We start from the raw sequence: 23,868 nt of genomic DNA on the forward strand, positions 1-23,868 counted from the left end.
CGTGAGGATGGCTTGTCTGAGTGTGTGCAGAGCTCTCGCCTCATCGTCTTAGTCATCACCCCCCGTCATTCGCCCGTGGGAACCTTTCCGATAAGTACCAGGTCAACAAGGCGTCTCCACGACTTTCCGTCATCATCAAGGATAGCGCGGCTAGCCTCTGTCCAACTCAACTTTCGGACTGGATCAAATTTGGCGTCGTCTATGAGAACACATCTACCTATTCTGGAACGTGAAGATGGAGGACTCTGGTCGAATCAACGTAACCATGACCGCTGGAGAGTATGAACTATTCAAGGAAGCCAAGAGACGGGCGGCCTCCGAGAAGCAAACTACCGCCTCCCGACCGCGAAAGTTGCCTAAAGTTTCCAAAGAGCCGTCCCACGCCTCGAATCATCATCTCAAGCAATGCCTCATCTTGGTGAGTTAACAACTGGGTCAAATGAGTGAGCTGGTAGCGCAGAGGAGATATCTCATCTGATTCCATGAGCAGAGAGGAAGGTAGCCAGAAAAAAGTGAAGGCGGCAGTATACGCGACCCTTTTTTAGAGAGGGAATGTGAAGAGTGAATCTCGGAGCGTGTGAAGATGTGTGGGAAATAGTGTGGCATTTATGGAAAAGTAGCATGATCGAGGATTGGAAAATGGACGTGTGTGCAGTAAAGTCCCACCTATTATTTACGGAGGGTGATGGATTCTGAGTGGAATATTGGGAAAAGAGCTAGCATTCAAAGAGACACAAAGGCAAGGTAAGGTAAGAACGGGACATGAGTCTAGTCAGTCGGACTAGAGCCTCTTTCGACTAGACTTGAGGGGGAGACTTGTGATACGGTGCAGGATAGAGGGGTCAGATAGCTGACGTGGTCTAAAGTCAAGCCCACGTGACGGTCAGAAGGCAAGCCCACATGGCGGTCAGAAGTCAAGCCCATGGGGCGGTCAGAAGTCAAGCCCACGTGGAGGTCAGAAGTCAAGCCTACGTGGCGATCAAAGGTCCAGCCTACGTGGTGATCAAAAGTCAATATTACATGGCAGTCAAGGGTCAGACCTACATAACAAGTAGGAATTCAGAAGGTAGGACGTACAGTTAAGGATAGGTAGACTGAGACTTACAGGCCAGGACTTACAGGATAAGATATGCAAAACAGGATATGCGGACAGGATAGGTAGATTGAGGCTTACAGGTCGGGACTTATAAGATAAGACATGCAAAACAGGATATGCAGATAAGGACGTGCAGTTCAGGATAGCAGACAGAGGCTTACAGGTCAGGACTTACAGGATAAGATATGCAGAACAGGATATGCGGATAGGATAGGCGTGTTGGTTGCTACTCGGAAAACCTATAGGTTCCACTGTACAAAAATTTTGTACAAAGGTCTGAACCTTTTCCTAGCTACCATGTGTTCTTTTAAATTAAATTTTGGATCGCCTGCGGAACTTAACACGTTTGATCCAAAACTTAATCTATTTGTTCTTTTAGGTTTTGACTTGGATCTCCTGCGGAACTTTACACGTTCGACCCAAGTCTCCTTAAGTTATTAATTCCATTAAATATTAATTTCCATAATTGGTTCCCAGTACTGACGTGGCAAGGCACATGGCCTTCTTGGATATGGGAACAACCACCACCGACTAGACAAAACCTTTTATAGAAAGCTAATATTTAATTTCCTAAAATAACTTTAGGTTAATCAAAGAGAACAATCAAATCACAAGGAAAAGAAAAAACAAAAGAACACAGCATCGAAAAAACATATTCGAAATTCTAGAACGTAAGCCTCTTGTATTTGGTATTATTTCCACAAATAACTAGCATGATGCGGAAATAAAAATTACTAGTTATACCTTGTAGAAAAACCTCTTGATCTTCTACCGTATTCCTCTTCTAACCTCGGACGTTGTGTGGGCAACGATCTACTAAGATGAGAAACCACCAACCACCTTCTTCTCCTCCAAGCAAGGTTCGGCCACAAAGGAAAAACTTCACCAAGGAGAAAAACCAAAATACTAACCAAGCTCCAAGAGATGCTAGCTTTCTCTCCTTCTTCTTCTTCTTCTCCAAGTAGTATCCGGCCACCACAAGAGCTCCAAGGGAATAGAGATGTTCGGCCACCACAAGAGGAAGAGAGGGAAAGGATGAAGATGATGGCCGGCCACACCAAGGAACAAAGAGGAAGAGAAAATAATAGAGGTTGTGTCTCTTGAAGGCACCCTCACCCCTTCTTTTATATTCCTTGGCCTAGGCAAATTAGGAAATTTAATTACAATAAAATTTCCTTAATTTCCTTGACATGATTTAATTGAGAAAAATAAAATAAAATTTCTCCAATTAAAATCAAGTGGCCGGCCACATCAATGAAAACAAAATTGGACAAGTTTCAATCAACAATTAAAACTTCCTAATTTGTTTCTTGAAATTTTAAAAAATAAAATTTCTCTTCAAATCTCTTCATGGTTGATAAAAAGGGAATTTCTATAATTTTAATTTTACAACATGTGAATAATTTTTAAAGAGAAAATAAAATATCTCACCAATCTACAAATAAGGAAAGAGATCTAATCTCTTTCTTTAATCTTTTGTAGATCTTTTACAAGAGAGATATTTTAATTTTAATTCTCTTTAATAAATTATATCTTCCACATAATAAAAATTAAAATTAAATTTCTTTTTTAATTCAATTTGGCCGGCCCCCACTAGCTTGGGTTCAAGCTAGGGCCGGCCACCCAATCTTATACCTAGGCAGGAACGAGCTTGTTCCCAAGCTAGCTTGGCCGACCCCTATTGGGTGGGTATAGAAGGTGGGTATAGGTGGGTATAGAACTCTATAAATAAGAGGTTACGATAGGGACCGAGAGGAGGAATTGGTTTTGGTCTCCCGATAAAATTAAGCATCCCGTGTTCGCCCCGAACACACAACTTAATTTTATCAATAATAATTCATTCCACTAGAGAACTATTATTGAACTACCGCACCAATCCCAAATTACATTTTGGGCTCCTTCTTATTATGAGTGTGTTAGTCTCCCTGTGTTTAAGATATCAAATGTCCACTAATTAAGTGAGTTACTGACAACTCATTTAATTAATATCTTAGTCCAAGAGTAGTACCACTCAACCTTATCGTCATGTCGGACTAAGTCCACCTGCAGGGTTTAACATGACAATCCTTATAAGCTCCTCTTGAGGACATTATCAACCTAGTATCTCTAGGACACAGTTTCCTTCTATAATCAACAACACACACTATAAGTGATATCATTTCCCAATTTATCGGGCTTATTGATTTATCGAACTAAATCTCACCCATTGATAAATTAAAGAAATAAATATCAAATATATGTGCTTGTTATTATATTAGGATTAAGAGCACACACTTCCATAATAACCGAGGTCTTTGTTTCTTTATAAAGTCAGTATAAAAGAAACGACCTCAAATGGTCCTACTCAATACACTCTGAGTGTACTAGTGTAATTATACAGTCAAGATAAACTGATACCTAATTACACTACGACCTTCTAATGGTTTGTTCCTTTCCATTTTGGTCGTGAGTTACTGTTTATAATTTATAAGGTACTGGTAATATCATCTTCTGTATGTGACACCACATACTATATTATCTACAATATAAATTAATTGAACAACTACAACTAAATGTAGAAAATTTGACCAAATGTGATTCTTTATTCATAATGAATGTTTACAAAGTTTAGGCTTTCAGTATACACTCCAACAAGGCGGACTGATGCTTACAGGTCAGGACTTACAGGATAAGACATGCAGAACAGGATATGTGGACCAGGACATATAGTTCAGGACTTACTGTTGATGCAGCGGAGGTCGGCAAGAGGGGGGTGAATTGCCTGAAAAAATAAAGTATACCCTCTTCGTGCTTTCAACTCAAAAGTGCAGTAGTAAAATAATAATAGATAAATTAACAGAAACAAAAAAGGGAGTCAGGTATTTACTTGGTTACAACCAAGAAGGTTGTTAATCCAAGGCAGTAAGAAAAAACGCATTGAAGAATCTCCTTCTCTGAAGGCGGAGAAGCCTTTTACACTTTGGAAGCTTAGAACTATTGCAAGGAAAGACTACACAGTTGATTGCTTGAGTTGTCAATTATTTCCTAGCTCCAGGGGCCTTTATATAGCTCCTGGAAAGTCTATCCCGAGGGTCCAAGGCGCCTCCAATAAGATTCAAGGCGCCTCCAGCTCGGTGATTGGATAGAATTCTATCCTATGCTCGAACAGTCAGTTTGACCAGCTTGGAGGTGCCTCCAACATTGTTGAAGGTGCCTCCATTGTTGAAAGCACCTTCAACACTTGTTGAAGGTGCCTCCAATGTGGAGGACTGCGCAAGCGCCTCCAGCACTTCCTTTAAGACGCCTACAACTTGCTCTTTAGCTCCTTTTGACTTTGTTTCAGCTTCTGATGCTCCGATAACTTGGGTGATTGCGGCGAACCGGAATAGGGCTCACCCGAACTCAATTCCCGACCTTTTCCTCGAGCAGTCTTCCTCCCCGGCTTAACGTCCCTCGAACGCCGCACACGTTCTTCTCGCCCACCGATGTACTCTTCCGCAGCTCTTTCGTCCTTCGGACGCACCGAGCCCGTCGGCTCCCTTCCCGTGCCGTCCTTTTCGCTAGCCGCGTCTTCCGCTCAACTTCCTGCGCTCCTAAGCTCCTGCACACTCAGACACAGGGATCAAACACAAAGCAGGACCTAACCAACTTGGTTGATCACATCAAAACATCACCGGGTCCAACAATCTCTCCCTTTTTGATGTGCATCAACCCAAGTTCAAGTTAGGGTTAAAATAGGCAAGTAGTAATTTTTAAATAAAATTACTAAACTAAGATGTTAAGCATAAGTTTGCAATAAATAAAATTACAACTACTTAATTAAGAGTTAACCAGAATTTTTCAAAAATATTTTGTACTTCTCTCTCCCCCTTTGATCACAACAAAAATGGGGTAATAGTAAGAGAATATGATTTTAAAAAAAAATATTTAGCAAATTTTAAGTTAGAAAAATTTATGAGCAAGATGAATTTTTCAAAAAATATCTAAGCAAAAATGAATTTTTAGAAAAAAATTTTCCAAATAAACTGAATTTTTAGAATTTTTCAAAATAATTTCTAAGTCTAAATTAATCTTTAGAATTTTCCAAAAAAATTTCTAAGTAAACTTAATTTTTTAGAATTTTTTAAAATAATTTCTAAGTCAACAATTTTTAGAATTTTCTAAAAATGTTTGAAAAAACTTTCAAAGCATTATTTAATTCTAGTTTAATATTTTTTTTTTCAGAAAGTTAATTAAATATTTTATTTCAATATTTCAGCTTCCAGGTCATGGCGAGGCACTAGACCTTCTTGGTTATTGGAGCAACAACCACTTCCTTAGACAAAGCTTCATAAAGAAATTTTAACGTTTAATTTTTCTTCTAAAAGCCTTAAAAATTTTTTTAATCTAGCAAGGATTTTGGAATCCAATATAGATTCCTTCCTACTGGGTTATTCAAAAATTTAGGGGGTACATAATTTCTGGGGACTTTCCTAAGTTGTCCCTAATGTTTTCTAATATACTAATTTAATTTTCCATAAATTCTTAATTTTGATTTTGAAAATTTATTTAAGCATACATTATTATTCTTCAATTTCTCAATTTCAACTTTTAATTTTTCATTTTCTAGTTTTAGATTATCATACATTTCTAGTGGACATGCTTTTACTAGATTCAATTTCAATTCAGCATTTTCTTTTTCTAATTTGAATAAGTTTTTAGAAAGAGACTTAATAAATTTAAATGACTGAGTAGGGGTTAGAGCACGTACCTTACTTACCTGACTTGGTGATGCTCCCCCTTCATCGTCGGTTTCTTCGTCTAAAGTTCCTCCCCCTGCATCTATGCTCATTTTTGAGCTTGATTCTTTTTCCAGCTGATGGTTAGCCATTAGTGCTAACCCAGAGAAGGCTTCGATGTCTAATTCGGAAGAAGACGAATCTGACCAAGTGGCCTTCAGGTTCTTATGCTTGAAGGATTATGGTTTCTTGTACTTTGTCTTTTCCTCCTCTTTCTTCTTTTTCTTTAATTTTGGGCAGTCATCTTTTATGTGCCCTTCTTCGTTGCAATTATAACAACAAACCGTTCTTTTTCTTTGCTGATGTTTGCTCGACTGCGATCAAAATTTGTTAGATTTAAAAAAACTTATTAAATCGTCTTACCATTAATGCAGCTTTGTGTTCGTCGATCGAGGATTCGGAGTCAGAATCATTTGATCTTGCCTTTAGGGCAATGTTCTGACTAGTCGTCACTACTCCATTGGGTTCTGCAACTCGAGATTCATGAAGTTCAAAAGTTGAAAATAAATTTTCTAAAGTACTTACCTCGAAGTTCTTAGAGATGTAGTACGCATCTACTAAGGACGCCCATTCTGGAGTTCTTGGGAAGGCGTTTAGAGCGTACCAGATTGAGTTCCGGTTCGTTACTTCTTCTCCAAGGTTGCTTAGTTGAGTTATTAATGTTGGCACCAAATATGTAGCTAGAGGGGGGGGGGGGGGGGGGGGAATAGCTCGGCGCGCTCCTCGTGCTTGTTGTTGCTTGTTTCTTCAAAGATATGCAGCAGAAATACAAAAGACAATACATACAACGCTAACAAAAGGATTTACTTGGTATCCACCTCAAGATGAGGTGACTAATCCAAGGATCCACACACACGAACACTCTCCACTATGGAAAATACTCCTTTACGGTAACTACCGAAGACGGAGAAGCCTTTACAAACTCACACAACAAACAAGAAGAGAAGAAGAAGCAAATACAAGTAAATCTTACAAGATTGTGTACAATAAGCCCTAGCTAGCATCTTCCTCTTGCTTGGGATGCCTCTTGACCTTGGAAACGCTGCTCCAAGAAGCTTCAAGAACTGGCGGTGAACTCTGGAGAAAATCCCTAGAGGATTGCTGTGAAGATTGGAGCTGAACAGTGCAAGTGTTGGCGAAGAAAAAGCTCTACAACGGCTTTAATCGACATCAACGGTCGAATCCCAATCGATTGGATTGCTCCCAATCGATTGGGGAGGCTTTGGATTGATCGACCGATCGATCCAGAGCGCCTCTGTGCTCTTGGGAATTGCCTGGATCGATCGGCTGATCGATCCAAGGCTTATCGTGCGAAATCGCACCTCCCAATCGATCGCCCGATCGATTGGAGGCTCCCAATCGATCGGCTGATCGATTGGGAGGCTTTCTATTCACGCGACACTTCTCCTTAATCGATCCACTGATCGATTGGGAGGAGGCTTGTTGCGGAGACTCTCCTAATCGATCGGCGATCGATTGGGCATGAGCCAATCGATCGGCTGATCGATCCAGCTCTTGTTTTTGCCCAAAAATAAGTCCAAAGTCCCATAAACCAACATCCGGTCAACCATGACATGTTGGTACATCATGCCTAGCATCCGGTCACCCTTGATTTGCTAGAACTCCCTCACCAAGTGTCTGGCCAATCCTTTTGACCCACTTGGACTTTTCTCCTCGTGCCAAGTGTCCGGTCATCCTTGACCCACTTGGACTTATCTCCACCAGGTGTCTGATCAACCTTGATCCACCTGGATTTCCCGTGCCAAGTATCCGGTCAATCCCTTTGACCTACTTGGGCTTCCCATTGTTGGACCCCGTGGTAGTTTTGATGTGATCAACCAAGTTGGTTAGGTCCTGCTGTGTTTGATCCTTGTGTCTGAGTGTGCAGGAGCTTAAGAACACAGGAAGTCGAGCGGAAGACGCAGCTAGCGAGAAGGACGGCACAGGAAGGGAGCCGACGAGCTCGGTGCGTCCAAAGGACGAGAGAGCTGCGGAAAAGTACTCCGATGGGCGTGAAGAGCGTGCGCGGCGTTCGAGGGACGTTAAGCCGGGACGGAAGGCTGCTCGAGGAAGGCCGAAAATTAGGTTCGGGTGAGCCCTATTTCGGTTGGCCGAAATCACCCAAACAAACGGAGCTTCGGAAGACAAAGTGAAGAAGAAAAGGAGTCAAAAGAGGCTGGAAGTTACTGTAGTAGAAATTACTGTAGCAGGAACCTTGAAGGCGCCTTGAATGGATTGTTTAAGGCGCCTTGAGCAGGCCAGTTTGACCGTTTGCGCTGCGGATAAAGCTTTATCTGCAGACTGAGTTGGAGGCGCCTTGAACCCTGTTGGAGGCACCTTGGACTCTCGGGATAAGATTTCCAAGGCCTATATAAAGGCCCCTGGAGGTAGGAATTCAATAACAACTCAAGCAATCAATCTGTAAGCAATTCCTAAGCAACTAGTGAGCTTCAAAAGTGTAAAAGACTTCTCCGCCTTCAGAGAAGGAGATTTTTCTTACTGTGCTCTTTTCTACTGTCCTGGATTAACAACCTCCTTGGTTGTAACCAGGTTAAATCCCTGAGTCTTTTCTGTTCCTATTTCTTTTTCTGTTTTATTAATTTAGTTGCTGTTATTTTATTGCTGATTTAAATTCTGAGTTGAAATCCGAGGAGGGTATAGTTTGTTTTTATTTTCAGCAATTCACCCCCCTCTTGCCGGTCTCCGCTGCACCAACAAGTGGTATCAGAGCCGGACCGCCTCAGAAGGACTAACCGCCGACTGGAGCACGAAGATCTAGACGATGGCCAGAGCCAGTGACTACCCACCTGCATTCGAGGGGGAGTTTGCTTCATGGAAGCAAAAAATGGAGGTATACCTTAAGTTTGATTTTGGTATTTATTTAATAATGAAATCTGGTTATGAAGCACCAAAGAAATTAAACGGAGAAGAGCTCGAGAAATACCTCTGGAACGAGAAGCAACGTGATGAGTCGATGACAAATGCACGGGTTGAATTTCATCTTCTAACTACAATACCAAATGAAGATCTCGACAAAATCGGAGAGTACAATAGCGCAAAAGAACTTTGGGAAAAGTTCTTAAAGATCTATGAAGAGTCCGAATCCAAGGTAAATGCCGCAACAGCCCCAACAGCCGAATTCCATCCTGAAGCCACAGAAAGCTCATCCCAGATGAGCATCGATGAAGGGGAAGAGACTTCGGAAGAAAGCAACTCGACAGGGGGAGAATCAACAGCTGACAAGGTAAGTCAGGTATGGTCTCCACCTTCTGAACAATTAATTACATTAATCGAGAAGGTACCTGAAAATTTTTACGAATTAAAAATTAAATCTTCGAAAGAATTTTCTGGATTAGAAAAAATTTTGTCGAACGAATATTTCCAATTAAAAACACCATCGAAATATTTTTTACCAACTATTTTGTTGAAAGAATTTCTGAAACTAAAAACATTGCCAAAAGATTCTTGTGAGTTACAAAATAATTTGTCGAACGAATTATCAAAAGATCTTTCATCAATTATTTTGTCAAAACAATTTTTCGCATACTTAATATTATTTTCCTTAAATCTAAAAAATTATGATAAACTAAAGTGGAAATTTAGATATCATAATAAGGTTAGAGAAATGACAATAACTTGAGAATGAATTTTGTTTTAATAATAATAATAAAAAAAAATTATTATTTTCGTCTAAGTTAAAAGCCTTTTCTATAATTCTAAAAAGTAATTTAACTTAGAATTTTTTTAAAAATATTCTTCTAAAAAATTAAAAATTCATTTTACTAAAATTTTTTGGAAAATTTTTTAACTTGAAAATTTTTTTGTGGAAACTTTTTGACTTGCAAAATTTTAGCTAGAAAATTTTTCAAAATTTCATTCTTACTTGGAATATTTTTGAACCATTTATTTTACCTAACATATTGTTGGATAATTCTCTCTATTTTTATTAACCCCGTTTTTGCTGTGATCAAAGGGGGAGAGAAAAGTACAAGTTTAGGGGGAGTTAGAAAAAATTTAAAATTTAAATTTCTTTTTCTATTTTTTGTTGAAATTTTACTAATTGCAAAAATTATACTTAACTTTTTAGTTTAGTAATTTTTCTTTAAAATTACTTTTTATGTCTATTTTAACCCTAACTTGAACTTGGGTTGATGCACATCAAAAAGGGGGAGATTGTTGGACCCCGTGGTAGTTTTGATGTGATCAACCAAGTTGGTTAGGTCCTGTTGTGTTTGATCCCTGTGTCTGAGTGTGCAGGAGCTTAGGAACACAGGAAGTCGAGCGGAAGACGCAGCTAGCGAGAAGGACGGCACGGGAAAGGAGTCGACGGGCTCGGTACGTCCGAAGGACGAGAGAGCTGCGGAAAAGTACTCCGATGGGCGTGAAGAGCGTGCGCGGCGTTCGAGGGACGTTAAGCCAGGACGGAAGGCTGCTCGAGGAAGGCCGAAAATTGGGTTCGGGTGAGCCCTATTTCGGTTGGCCGAAATCACCCAAACAAACGGAGCTTCGGAAGACAAAGTGAAGAAGAAAAGGAGTCAAAAGAGGCTGGAAGTTACTGTAACAGAAATTACTGTAGCAGGAACCTTGAAGGCGCCTTAAACACATTGAAGGCGCCTTGAATGGATTGTTTAAGGCGCCTTGAACAGGCCAGTTTGGCCGTTTGCGTTGCGGATAAAGTTTTATCCGCAGATTGAGTTGGAGGCGCCTTGAACCCTGTTGGAGGCGCCTTGGACTCTCGGGATAAGATTTCCAAGGCCTATATAAAGGCCCCTGGAGCTAGGAATTCAATAACAACTCAAGCAATCAATCTGTAAGCAATTCCTAAGCAACTAGTGAGCTTCAAAAGTGTAAAAGACTTCTCCGCCTTCAGAGAAGGAGATTTTTCTTACTGCGCTCTTTTCTACTGTCCTGGATTAACAACCTCCTTGGTTGTAACCAGGTTAAATCCCTGAGTCTTTTCTGTTCCTATTTCTTTTTCTGTTTCATTAATTTAGTTGATGTTATTTTATTGCTGATTTAAATTCTGAGTTGAAATCCGAGGAGGGAATAGTTTGTTTTTTATTTTCAGCAATTCACCCCCTCTTGCCGGTCTCCGCTGCACCAACACCCAACACCAGATGTCTGATCAAAACTTGATCCATCTGGATTTCCTGTGCCTGGCTTCACTCATCAGGACTTCTCATTTGTCTGGCTTCACTCACCAGGACTTTCCATACTGCCTAGCTTCACTCACTAGATCTTTCACCTGGCTTCACTCACCAGGATTTTCCAGCTGCTTCACTCACCGGGACTTTCACCTAGCTTCACTCACTAGGGTTTTTCCTTCTGCCAGGCTTCACTCACCAGGACTTTCACCTAGCTTCACTCACTAGGATTTTCCTTCTGCCTGGCTTCACTCACCAGGACTTTCCAGCTGCCTGGCTTCACTCACAGGGACTTTCACCTAGCTTCACTCACTTGGATTTTCCTTCTGCCTAACCTCCCAGTTAGGACTTTTACCTGGCTTCACTCAATAGAATTTTTTAGTCAAGTATCCAGTCAACCTTGACCTACTTGACTCTCCTTCACAATCTCACCACATGAACAATTACACCTGTAATCTCCATGTTTTGTTTCCATGTATCGTCAAACATCAAAATCCAAACATCAAGACTCGAGATTGACCCAATTCAAGCTCAGTCAACCAGGTCAACGCTGACCTAGGGAATATTGCACCAACAATCTCCCCCTTTTTGATGTTTGACAATACCACTTGTAAGTTAGGCTAATCCCATAGCCTCGACTTCCTTCATGCCAATATGAGAATGATGGTTTCCTTCATTCTCCTCCTTTTCTAGAGGACAAACTCCTTCTTTAGGTAATGAAGGCCTAACTTAACCACACATTCTCCCCCTATTGGCACACATCAAAAACTCTCCCCCTGAAGAGTTACTCAACGTTGTTGACAACTTCACTCGTTGTTCACAACACAATAATGAAGATCCCATACTCTTCATTATTCTCAACGCTCATCCTTGAGCATATACCCCTTGGTATATTCACACACGAATCAAATGAAGGTCTCATACTCTTCATTGTCATCAAATACTCAACCGTGAGCATACATCACATGAATAATGAAGATATCCACTCTTCATTAGATTCAAATGCCCAACTTTGAGCATTTTCACTAAAAAAGGTTAACCACCTTTCAAGGTGTAAGAAAAATAGATTTTCATGTCCTTAAAGAGTAACTCCCCCTAAAGATATGCACGTAACTTCTGTCATTGCACCAACAATGACTTGGAATCCCTAAACCTTTAGGAAACCCAAATTTAGAAGTTTTGAGGTTCAAGAATTCAATATTAAAACCAAACCTCAACCTAAACCTCTACTTAGTCTTCCTGGACCAATCCATCCGTGTTTCCATCATGAAAACTCCCCCTAAATGTATACAAATATATTTTTGAGGGGTTAGGAATGGTTACCTAGATTAAAGATGGTTCAAAATGCTGAAATCAGGCTTTCCCAGCCAAAATCAGCATTCTCAATCGATTGGAGTTGGGTTCCAATCGATTGAACCCTGCTGAATCGATCCACTGATCGATTCAGACTGCGTGGATCGATCCAGCGAGCTTCTGCTCATGAGAGATGCCTTCTCAATCGATCACTCGATCGATTGAGGCACTTCAATCGATCGGGTGATCGATTGAAGCTCTGAAATTGCTGAAATTCACTTTCAGTCAATTTCAGAAACTCCCCAAAAATTCTACAAGATTTGAAAAATTATGAAAATTCATGTAGACATTATTTAGGGCATATACTATCAAGGAAAAATAGTTTTCTAAGAAAACACTTCATATTTTCCAAGATTGACACAAACTAGAAAACTTGTAAAAACTTTAGTATTTTCTTCTAGTTTGTGTCTAACTTTTCAATGATGAGTACTATCAAAAGATAGTCTTCATCAAGGTTTTCTAAAAATATTTTTAAATGATTTTCAAAACCAATATCCAACCATGTTCTTTGGGCTCACACATGACTTGTACATTAGCTTTCCCAATGATTGGAAAACACATAACTATGTGTTTTGATGAACCTAAAACTCAAAAGAATGCACTAAATCAACATCTTGAGTTTTGTTCATCATCCTAACATCTCACTTGTATTTAATGTGTATGAAACCACATACAAGTCACCTTATAGTTCTTAGTGAGATGTAAACTTTGGTTTTGCCCTATTCTAGGGATCATGCATATTTATCTAGGCATTTTGAGATGATGAACATCCACCGAGGATGTTACATGTTAATGAATGTCATTTGTCCTTAGTTTGCATAAAATAAATTAATGCATGATAATGTTATGGCATACATCAAAAAGAAATAATTTTCAAAAGAAAATATCCTATAACTACATGATATATGTATGTCATGACATGGTATTTTTGTGGTTTTCATAATAAAATATGAATGCAAAAATAAACATAATGTCATGACATATGATGGACAAACAAAGTATGACAAGTTTTAGCATTAATGAAATATACCTAGATTACCTATCTAAGTATTCTAAAACCTTAGCTAAATCCTAGATTGCCCAATTTCATCAAGAAAATGTCAAAACCCAATTTTGACATTTTCTTTGCCTTTTCCTACATTGTGCCAATTTAAATTAAGCATATTCCTCAAAATTTGACACAAATTACTCTCTCAAAGAGTAGCCACTTTTAAGTTAAGGCATAAATTGCCTTTAATTTCCTAAGAACATACCAAAATCCCAACTTGGTAGTTCTCTTGATTTTCCCTATTTGTGTCACTTAGAATATCATCCAATTTCTCAAAATGTGACACATTTTACTCTTCCCAAGAGTAAACATATACCCCTTATCATTTTTAAAGGTTAATAATAACCTTGAAAATGCTCTCCAAGTGTCAACTTCATCAAAGTTGGGTTAACTACCCTTATAATTGGAGTTGACACTCTCTAACCCTTTTATGGGGTAGAGAAAATGCTCCTAGGAACACAAAATCTATTGGTGCTCCTTGGATGCTCTAGGTATTCACTAGGGATAACTTCCCTAGATACCTTTCTAGTGACCTTGTTAGGCTTCTTAGAAGCCTTGATCACCTTTTCTAGGTCAACCCTAGGAATAAACTCCCTTGTGACATTCTTTGTGACTTTCTTAGAAGTCTTAGTCACATTTGTTACAAAAATACTCTTAGGGATAACCTCCCTAGTATTTTTGACTTGACTCTTAGACCTAGACTCGGCTCCATAGCTATATGGAACCCTATGGTAAGAAATTACATCCTTCTTAGCCTTGGGTTTGTATCTCAAACCTCTATGGCCATCGAATGACTTTTGTGCTCCTAAACCTAGGTTTTGCTCATTTTGCCCTTTTTAGGATATTTTCCATCCTTTTTAGGTTTTTTTCTAACTTATCAAGTCTTGACCTCAAGATTTGATTTTCCATCCTTAAGTCCTTAGCTTTAGGGTTTTCAATGAATTCATGAGCATTTTTATTTCTAGACCTATAACTAAAATTCTTAGTTTCCTTGTCTAGATTTTTATTTACCTTTCTAAACCTAGGTGTGGTAGTTTTAGCATGTAGAGCCACATGTTTTTCTTTAAAGCTCTCACGCTTTCTATTTTTATGGTAAATAGCATTAAAATGATAAAAATTAGAACTAGCATGCTTTTTACCGTTATTCAAGGGAGTAGGCTCAATAAACGATACCTGTCTTTTTACCTTAGAGGCTCCCCCTTGAGTTGTGCTTCCTCCATGAGCCTTGACCGCTTTCTTCCCCTTGGGACATTGACTCCTATAATGTCCCTTTTGATTGCAAGAGAAGCACACAATGTGCTCCTTGCTCTTCTTTGTTGTGGGGACGGTCTCCTTGGGCTTCTCCTTGCCCTTTAGTACAACTTGGCCCTTCTTCTTGGTCAACTTGGGGCACTTGCTCTTATAATGCCCATGTTCCCTACACTCAAAACATACAATGTGATTGTTATTTTTAATTGAATTAGTTATACCTTCATGTGTAGGGATGACACATGATCCTCCATTTGATGTTTCTTGATTTTTGGAGGATACATCGTCTTCTTCTCCATTTGACCCGGATGTAGAAGCTTCTCCTTCTTCTTGACCCGGCGTCACCAAAGGTTGCTCCCCCTCAATCCTAGAGGTGGAGGCTTCTTCGTCTTCATCTTTTATATGAAACAAAGAGTATGCTCCCTCTTTACCCTTTTCATTGAATTCCTTTGAAGATGAAGCTTCTTGGACTTCTTCTTCGGAAGTTGAGCATCTCTCAACCTCGGAGTCCTCTTCCTCTTTATCTTGATCCAATGAGTCACCCTCTTTGAATTCTTCTTGGTTTGGTACAGTAGAGGGGATTTCATGAATCTTTGCCAATTTGCTCCATAGCTTTTGGGCATCTTCAAAATTTCCAATTTGCTCCAAGATGTTGCTTGGCAATAAATTGACCAAAAGCTTGGTCACTTTGTCATTGGCCTCACATCTTTGGATTTATTCTTGGCTCTACTTGCTCCTCTTGAGAACTTTGCCTTTTGAATTTGTTGAAGTTTCAAATCCTTCCATTAGAGCAAACCATTGCTCTATCTCCATCATCAAGAAATTCTCGATCCTTGATTTCCAAAGATCAAAGCTTGTTGAAATAAATGATGGAGGCACCCTTGTATCGAATCCAAGTCCGTCTTGGAATTCCATTTAAGTTGAGCTTGATAAAATCTGACTTGAAGAATTTTGCTCCAATTTCTTCACCCTCTAGCTCTTTTCCCTTTCCGGCGATGATTCCGGTGAAGAGCAACCTCGCTCTGATACCACTTGTTGGGACCAAATATGTAGCTAGAAGGAGGGGGGGTGAATAGCTCGGCGCGCTCCTCGTGCTTGTCGTTGCTTGTTTCTTCAAAGATATGCAGTGGAAATACAAGAGACAATACATACAACGCTAACAAAAGGATTTACTTGGTATCCACCTCAAGATGAGGTGACTAATCCAAGGATCCACACACACGAACACTCTCCACTATGGAAAACACTCCTTTACGGTAACTACCGAAGGCGGAGAAGCCTTTACAAACTCACACAACAAACAAGAAGAGAAGAAGAAGCAAATACAAGTAAATCTTACAAGATTGTGTACAATAAGCCCTAGCTAGCTTCTTCCTCTTGCTTGGGATGCCTCTTGACCTTGGAAACGCTGCTCCAAGAAGCTTCAAGAACGGGCAGTGAGCTCTGGAGAAAACCCTAGAGGATCGCTGTGAAGATTGGAGCTGAACAGTGCAAGTGTTGGCGAAGAAAGAGCTCGACAACGACTTTAATTGACACCAACGGTCGAATCCCAATCGATCGGATTGCTCCCAATCGATTGGGGAGGCTTTGGATCGATCGACCGATCGATCCAGAGCGCCTCTATGCTCTTGGGAATCACCTGGATCGATTGGCTGATCGATCCAAGCTTATCGTGCGAAATCGCACCTCCCAATCGATCGCCCAATCGATTGGAGGCTCCCAATCGATCGGCTGATCGATTGGGAGGCTTTCTATTCGCGTGACACTTCTCCCTAATCGATCCACTAATCGATTGGGAGGAGGCTTGTTGCTGGGGCTCTCCTAATTGATTGGCCGATCGATTGGGCATGAGCCAATCGATCGTTTGATCGATCCAGCTCTTGTTTTTGCCCAAAAACAAGTCCAAAGTCCCCTAAACCAACATCCGATCAACCATGACATGTTGGTACATCATGCCTAGCATTCGGTCACCCTTGATCTGCTAGAACTCCCTCACCAAGTGTCTGGTCAATCCCTTTGACCCACTTGGACTTTTCTCCTCGTGCTAAGTGTCCGGTCATCCTTGACCCACTTGGACTTATCTCCACCAGGTGTCCGATCAACCTTGATCCATCTGGATTTCCCGTGCCAAGTGTCTGGTCAATTCCTTTGACCTACTTGGGTTTCCCAACACCAGATGTCTGATCAAAACTTGATCCATCTGGATTTCCTGTGCCTGGCTTCACTCACCAGGACTTCTCATTTGTCTGGCTCCACTCACTAGGACTTTCCATACTGCCTAGCTTCACTCACTAGGTCTTTCACCTGGCTTCACTCACCAGGATTTTCCAACTGCTCGGCTTCACTCACCGGGACTTTCACCTAGCTTCACTCACTAAGGTTTTTCCTTCTGCCTGGCTTCACTCACCAGGACTTTCACCTAGCTTCACTCACTAGGATTTTCCTTCTGTCTGGCTTCACTCACCAGGACTTTCCAACTACCCAGCTTCACTCACCGGGACTTTCACCTAGCTTCACTCACTAGGATTTTCCTTCTGCCTAACCTCCCAGTTAGGACTTTCACCTGGCTTCACTCACCAGAATTTTCCAGTCAAGTATCCAGTCAACTTTGACCTACTTGACTCTCCTTCACAATCTCATCACATGAACAATTGCACCTGCAATCTCCATGTTTTGTCTCCATGTATTGTCAAATATCGAAACCCAAACATCAAGACTCGAGCTTGACCCAATTCAAGCTCAGTCAACTAGGTCAACCTTGACCTAGGGAATATTGCACCAACAATTAACTCCTTAATCCTTGCTTGGAGTTGCGCTACCTTCTCGTCGTTGTTCATCTGAATGTTCATTAATTGGGTCCGGAGGATGTTGCACCTCGCTAGCTTAGCTTCCGAGGTACCTTCGTGAAGCTCCAGGAATTTTTCGCAGAGGTCTTTCGCGGAGTCGTAGCTTCCAATTCGACTTACCTCTTATGGTGGCAGCACGCTAAGCAGGTGGAACTCTGCCTTTCCGTTGGCGACAAAATCGACTTGCTCCTTCTTGCTTTACGTGTTTTCTTCTTTATCTTTTAGAACTGTATAACCATATTTCATAATTAAGCAAATATCAAATTTTGTCTTGAAAAATACTTCCATCCGACGTTTCCACGTCACGAAGTCTCTGTCAAACTTTGGGGGATGAATATTCGCTCTGGCCATCGTCTTGATCATTGTGCTTCAGTCGGCGGTTAGTCCTTCTGAGGCGGGTCTGACTCTGATACCAAATGTTGGTGCAGCGGAGGCCGGCAAGAGGGGGGTGAATTGCCTGAAAAAAATAAAGTATACCCTCCTCGTGCTTTCAACTCAAAAGTGCAATAGTAAAATAATAACAGATAAATTAAAAGAAACGAAAAAGGGACTCAGCTATTTACTTGGTTACAACCAAGAAGGTTGTTAATCCAAGGCAATAAGAAAAAGCGCACTGAAGAATCTCCTTCTCTGAAGGCGGAAAAGTCTTTTACACTTTGGAAGCTTAGAACTATTGCAAGGAAAGACTACACAGTTGATTGCTTGAGTTGTCAATTATTTCCTAGCTCCAGGGGCCTTTATATAGATCCTGGAAAGTCTATCCGAGGGTCTAAGGCGCCTCCAATAAGGTTCAAGGCGCCTCCAGCTCGGTGATTGGATAGAATTCTATCCTGTGCTCGAACAATCAGTTTAACCAGCTTGGAGGTGCCTCCAACAGTGAGTGATTGTGGCCAACCGGAATAGGGCTCACCCGAACCCAATTCCCGGCCTTTTCCTCGAGCAGTCTTCCTCCCCGGCTTAACGTCCCTCGAACGCCGTGCACATTCTTCTCGCCCACCGGTGTACTCTTCCGCAGCTATTTCGTCCTTCGGACGCACCGAGTCCGTCGGCTCCCTTCCCGTGCCGTCCTTCTCGCTAGCTGCGTCTTCTGCTCGACTTCCTGCGCTCCTAAGCTCCTGCACACTCAGACACAGGGATCAAACACAAAGCAGGACCTAACCAACTTGGTTGATCACATCAAAACACCATAGAGTCCAACACTTACAAGATAAAATACGGAGCAGGGCCGTGCATACAGGCCGAGACTTAAGGAACGTCAAGCGAGGGTCTCAATTGGCAGGGCAGTAAGCGCAGGTCTGGATTTACCGAATGACAAATGCATGGTTGGACATACAGATCTGGATTTACGGGACGACAAACACAGGCCAGGGAACGCAGGTCTGTGTCCACAGGTCAAGGTTTACAGGTACGGGGACCTAGTCCAGGGTTAACGGAGCTACGTGGGCATGCACTATACGACAATCAAGGAAGGGAATCGTAACCACCTATCAGAGAATAATCACCGCATGTCAGGGAATATGCTAATGGTCTAGGGCTCATGGCCCACCGATCCCTCTTCCAGCCCATAGGAAGATGCCACGTGTTATTCACCGCTAGGCAAATCCTGACACCCGACATTCCCTGACATTTATCAGACTCCAGAAGTACTCACTGCCATATAAAAAGGTAAGCTTTCTTCCTTACGCAGGTACGCTCACTCATCCTTTCACATTCATCCTTTACTTTTCGTCCTTTAGTTTCACTGAATTTCTGGAGAAAAAGTACCTGACTTGAGTGTCAGAGGGTCTGTCCCGGGAACCTTTTCCTTGGTTCTTGGCCTCTAACGTGAGAGTGGCTTGTCTGAGTGTGTGCAGAGCTCTCGCCTCATCGTCTTAGTCATCACCCTTCGTCATCTGCCCGTGGGAACTTTTCCATTAAGTACCAGGTCAACAAGACATCTCCACGACTTTCCGTCAACATCGAGGACAGCGCGACCAGCCTCTGTCCGACTCAACTTCTGGATATATATATATATATACCCACCCTATTGATAATTGGAATGCACTTTTCAATTATTACATCAAATTTAATCTTTCCAATGCATTCATTTAGTTATAAATATACCTTAAAATATCTTTCCAATATCAATCATCCTCTAATTCTCTACTTCTCCATATTCACATAGATATGGCTTATTATTGTTCATTCAAGCCTTTGCTCCTCTTTCTCTTTTTCCTTATCGCAACAACTCAGGGGATAGACTCCATCACCACTCACCTCCATTTCTTCCTCCACGAGAACTATAACAGCCCCAACGCCACCTCTATAACCGTCATCAACTCCACCACCAGCAACCCCGGAGACTTCGGCAGCATAGGGATCTTCGACGACGAAATACGAGAAGGCTCGAGCGTGGACTCAAAGCTCATTGGGAGGGCCCAAGGCATAGCTCCCGGGGTATCGCTTAGACAGACGACTTGGCTCGTATTACTCAACTTTGTCTTTACAGAAGGAGAGTATAACGGTAGCTCTCTCACGGTGGTGGGCCGGGCAACGTTAGAGGGAACCAGCGAGCGCAGCATCATCGGTGGCACCGGAAAATTTCGAATGGCGAGAGGCTACACCATTAATACATTTCTAATTCGTGGTGGTCCGGCAGTACACCTTATCGCCGAGTACGATGCTTATATCGTGCATTAAATTATGTCTCTATCTTTATCACAATAAAGTGAGCTGTGTTGTCGTTGGGATCTCAATTTCTTACGTGTATGTTTTTACATTATCGATAGAATTATAATAATAAGATTGATTGATTGATTATATATATATATACTGTGCGATATGTACAGTATATGACTGTACGTTATCATTATTTTTTTTTAATTTTTTAAATTTTGAATTAAAAAAATAATTAAAATATTTTTTAAAATTTTATTCCTAAGATTCATACTTCTCAAGTGAGTTATAATTTGTAAGTTATTTTTTTTTAAAAATTTTATCTCTAGGGTTCAGATTTTCCAATTGAGTTATAGTATTTAGTAAAAAGAAAAATTAAAAATGAAATAAATTTAAGTATTTATGAAATATTGTAATGTGTTTAGGGGATATATTCATGGATTAAGGATTTATATATAAGGAAATATTGATTTTTTTAAAAAAATTTTGAATTAAAAAAATTAATTAAAATATTTTTTTTAAGATATTATTTTAGAGTTCATGCATCTCAATTGGGTTATAATTTTCAAGCTAATTTTTTTTTAAGATTTTACCTCTAGGATTAAGGTATCCCAATTGAATTATAATGTTTAGTAAAAAAAAAATTAAAAATGAAATAAATTTAAATATTTATAGAATATTATAATGTGTTTAGGGGATATATTTATATATTAAGTATTTATATATAGAAAAATTGTTTTCTTAATTCAAATTATAAAAAAAAAATTAGAAAAGTGTGATATGCTGTGTGCGCAGACAGTCACGCACTGTATGGCGCACAACATATCACCACTATATATGAATATTGATATCCTGCGCGACGCGCACAGTGTGCGACTGTGCGCGTCGCGCAGATATCAACACTTTTTTATTTTTTTAAATTTTGAATTAAAAAAATAATTAAAATAATTTTTAAAAATTTTATTTATAGGGTTATAATTTGTAAGCTATTTTTTTAAAAAAGATTTTATATATATATATATATATATATATATATATATATATATATATATATATATATATATATATATATATATATATATATATATATATATATATATATATATATATATATATATATATATATATATATATATATAAAGTCAAGGAGGATATAAAATTTTTTATTATTATTTTTAATAAGTTTTATTTTTTTATAGTCAACATATTTTTGATAATTTTCATCATTTGTATTTTTAAATTTTAAATTAGTTTAAGGATTTTAGGATGGTCAGTCTGTAAAAATTTTTTTCTTTCTATTAAGATTCCATAATTATAATAATATGTTAGTGTTTCTTTCTTTTCTTGGTATTTAGGATTTGGAGTTTATATAAATAAATGTTTGGATTGATGTAAAGAAAGTTTTTGGATTAATAATATTTGTGATAGTGTCGTTTATTCTTCTATTTCTTGGTATTTTCTTCGAATTAACATGTTGTAGAATATTACTTTTAGTATTCGTATGCGAATCAACAGATTCAATAGTCCGTAGGATAATCGCTATCCCACCTGGCTTCAGTTGGTATCATATTTTTCTAATGGCAAAAAAAAGGTGAAGTACTCGCCCTCAGTGCCCCCGTCAACCTGCCCCATGGCTAATACAGAGAAGGCAAATCATGGTTGTTGGGGCAATTTCCCTTGGTCAAGTTTGACCAGTTTGACTAAATTTAAGTTGGGTCAAGCTTGAGTCGTGATGCTTGAATTTTAATGTTTGACAATATATGGAGATTGCTAGGGCAATCGTTCGGTTGTGGAAATGGTCAAAGGGTTGACTAGGTTGATAATGAGAATACAAGTCAAGTAGGTCAAGGTTGATAGGAGACTTGACTGGGAAAGTCCTAACTGGAGGTTAGGCAGTGGTGAAAGTCCTAACTGGAGTTTAGGCAATTGGGAAAGTCCTAACTGGAGTTTAGGCAAATGGGAAAGTCCTAACTAGAGTTTAGGCAATTGTGAAAGTCCTAACTAGAGTTTAGGCATATGGAAAGTCCTGGTGAGGAGTCAAGCATTTGGAAAGTCCAAGTGCGATCTTGGTACAGGTTGAAAGTCCAAGTGTGATCTTAGCAAAGGAGAAAGCTCTGGTAAGGAGCCAGGCAATTGGAAAGTCCAAGCATGTGGTCTTGGCAAGGTAAGTCCTAGTGTGACTTGGCAAGGAGAACTCGATAACTAGGATGAGGCTGAAGGAAGCTCTTGAAGACAAGGCGTGAAAGATGGGTAGATATCCGAGGGACGCAAGGCTGATGGAGGAGGCTATAAGGCTAGTTTGAGGTTGATCGAGTGTGGTGTATAATCCGACAACTAGGATGAGGCCGAAGGAAGCTCCTGAAGACAAGACGTGAAGGATGGGAGATATTTGAAGGACGCAAGGCTGATGGAGGAGGCTAGAAGGCTAGTTCGAGGTTGGTCGGATGTGGCCAAATGCTAGGCATGGAGACCCAACAAGTCACGGTTGACCTGGAGTTGGGTTGGGAGCTTTGGACTTGAGTTTTAGTCAAGTTCAGGCAATTCAATCGATCGGGCACTCGATTGAACCGGGCTCCAATCGATCGGTCGATCGATTGGAGTGTGCTGTGAGTGTGGGCTGGCTCCAATCGATCGACCGATCGATTGGGAGCATTACTCGCAAGCACAGAAGTCATCCCAATCGATCGGCCGATCGATTGGGAGCTACCAATCGATCGGTCGATCGATTGGGGAGGAGAAGCTCTCGCGCGTACGCGAGAGCACAGAATGGTTCTGAATTGATCGGCCGATCGATTCAGATGGTCCCAATCGATCGGTCGATCGATTGGGAAATGACCATTGGGCAGGAAACGAGCGATGGACGGTTGGGATGAAGCGGTGCTGATGTGGCAATCGATTGAGGATGGATTGGATCGATTGGGAGCTCTGTTTAAAGCCTTGGCGGAGCGTTTTCTCCGCAGTTCTTTGTGAGCTTCATCTACGACTTTTCTGCGATTCTTCACGCGAGCTTTCAGATCTTCACTGCCAGTTCTTGAAGGCACTTGGAGGTGTTTCTCCAAGGTTCAAGAGGCAACAACGAGCAACAAGTAAGCAATAAGAAGTGTATTTCACTTGTATTTCTGTATTCTCTTCTTGTAGTGGTGTTGTGTTGTTGTGTGAGTTTGTACGAGGCTTCTCCGCCTCCGACTGCGACTGAGAAGGAGGTTTGCACAGTGGAGATTGTGTCGTGTGTGTGGATCCTTGGATTAGTCACCTCTACTTGAGGTGGATACCAAGTAAACCCTAGGTGTTAGCGTTGTGAGTATTTTGTTTTCTTTTGTCTTTGTATTCCGCTGCACATTATCAAGACGAAGCAAACGACGCAAGGAGCGCGACAAAATACTATTCACCCCCCTAGCGGGTACAAAGGTCCCAACAATTGGTATCAGAGCGAGGCTGCTCTTCTGAGGACTAACCGCCAAGAGAGCAAGAAGCTAGAGGAAGAAGATGGACTTGGGAGGTCCACTTGGATGGGACATCCGGATTCCACCGCCGTACGACAAAGAAGAATTCAGTTTTTGGAGGAATCGGTTGGAGACTTGGTTCCAAATGAATTGGAACCAATGGGTTGTCTTGGAGGACCCATTTGAAGCTCCAACAGACAAGAAGGGTAAACGCCTCCGACCTCGACATTAGACCAAGGAACAAAAGGAGCTAGCGGAGGCAGATAAGGAGGTAACGA

At 40.6% G+C, this 23,868-nt stretch overlaps 1 protein-coding gene across 1 annotated transcript; it reads left to right on the forward strand.

The window, feature by feature from the left end:
* Positions 1-235: 235 nt before the first annotated feature.
* LOC122044314 (dirigent protein 22-like) lies at positions 236-20,171 on the forward strand. The gene is made up of 2 exons (XM_042604819.1): positions 236-418; positions 19,725-20,171. The coding sequence occupies exons 1-2, from the start codon at positions 236-238 to the stop codon at positions 20,169-20,171; spliced, it is 630 nt and encodes a 209-aa protein (XP_042460753.1).
* The last annotated feature ends 3,697 nt before the right edge of the window (positions 20,172-23,868 follow it).

The sequence above is a fragment of the Zingiber officinale genome, chromosome 2A (genome assembly GCF_018446385.1).
Source record: "Zingiber officinale cultivar Zhangliang chromosome 2A, Zo_v1.1, whole genome shotgun sequence".
In the NCBI taxonomy this organism is placed as follows: domain Eukaryota; kingdom Viridiplantae; phylum Streptophyta; class Magnoliopsida; order Zingiberales; family Zingiberaceae; genus Zingiber; species Zingiber officinale.

Coding starts and splice junctions, on each gene's coding strand:
- LOC122044314 (XM_042604819.1), top strand. CDS start 236: ATGGAGGACTCTGGTCGAATCAACGTAACCATGACCGCTGGAGAGTAT. Junction 419..19,724: donor TCAAGCAATGCCTCATCTTG/GTGAGTTAACAA, acceptor GCAACAACTCAG/GGGATAGACTCCATCACCAC.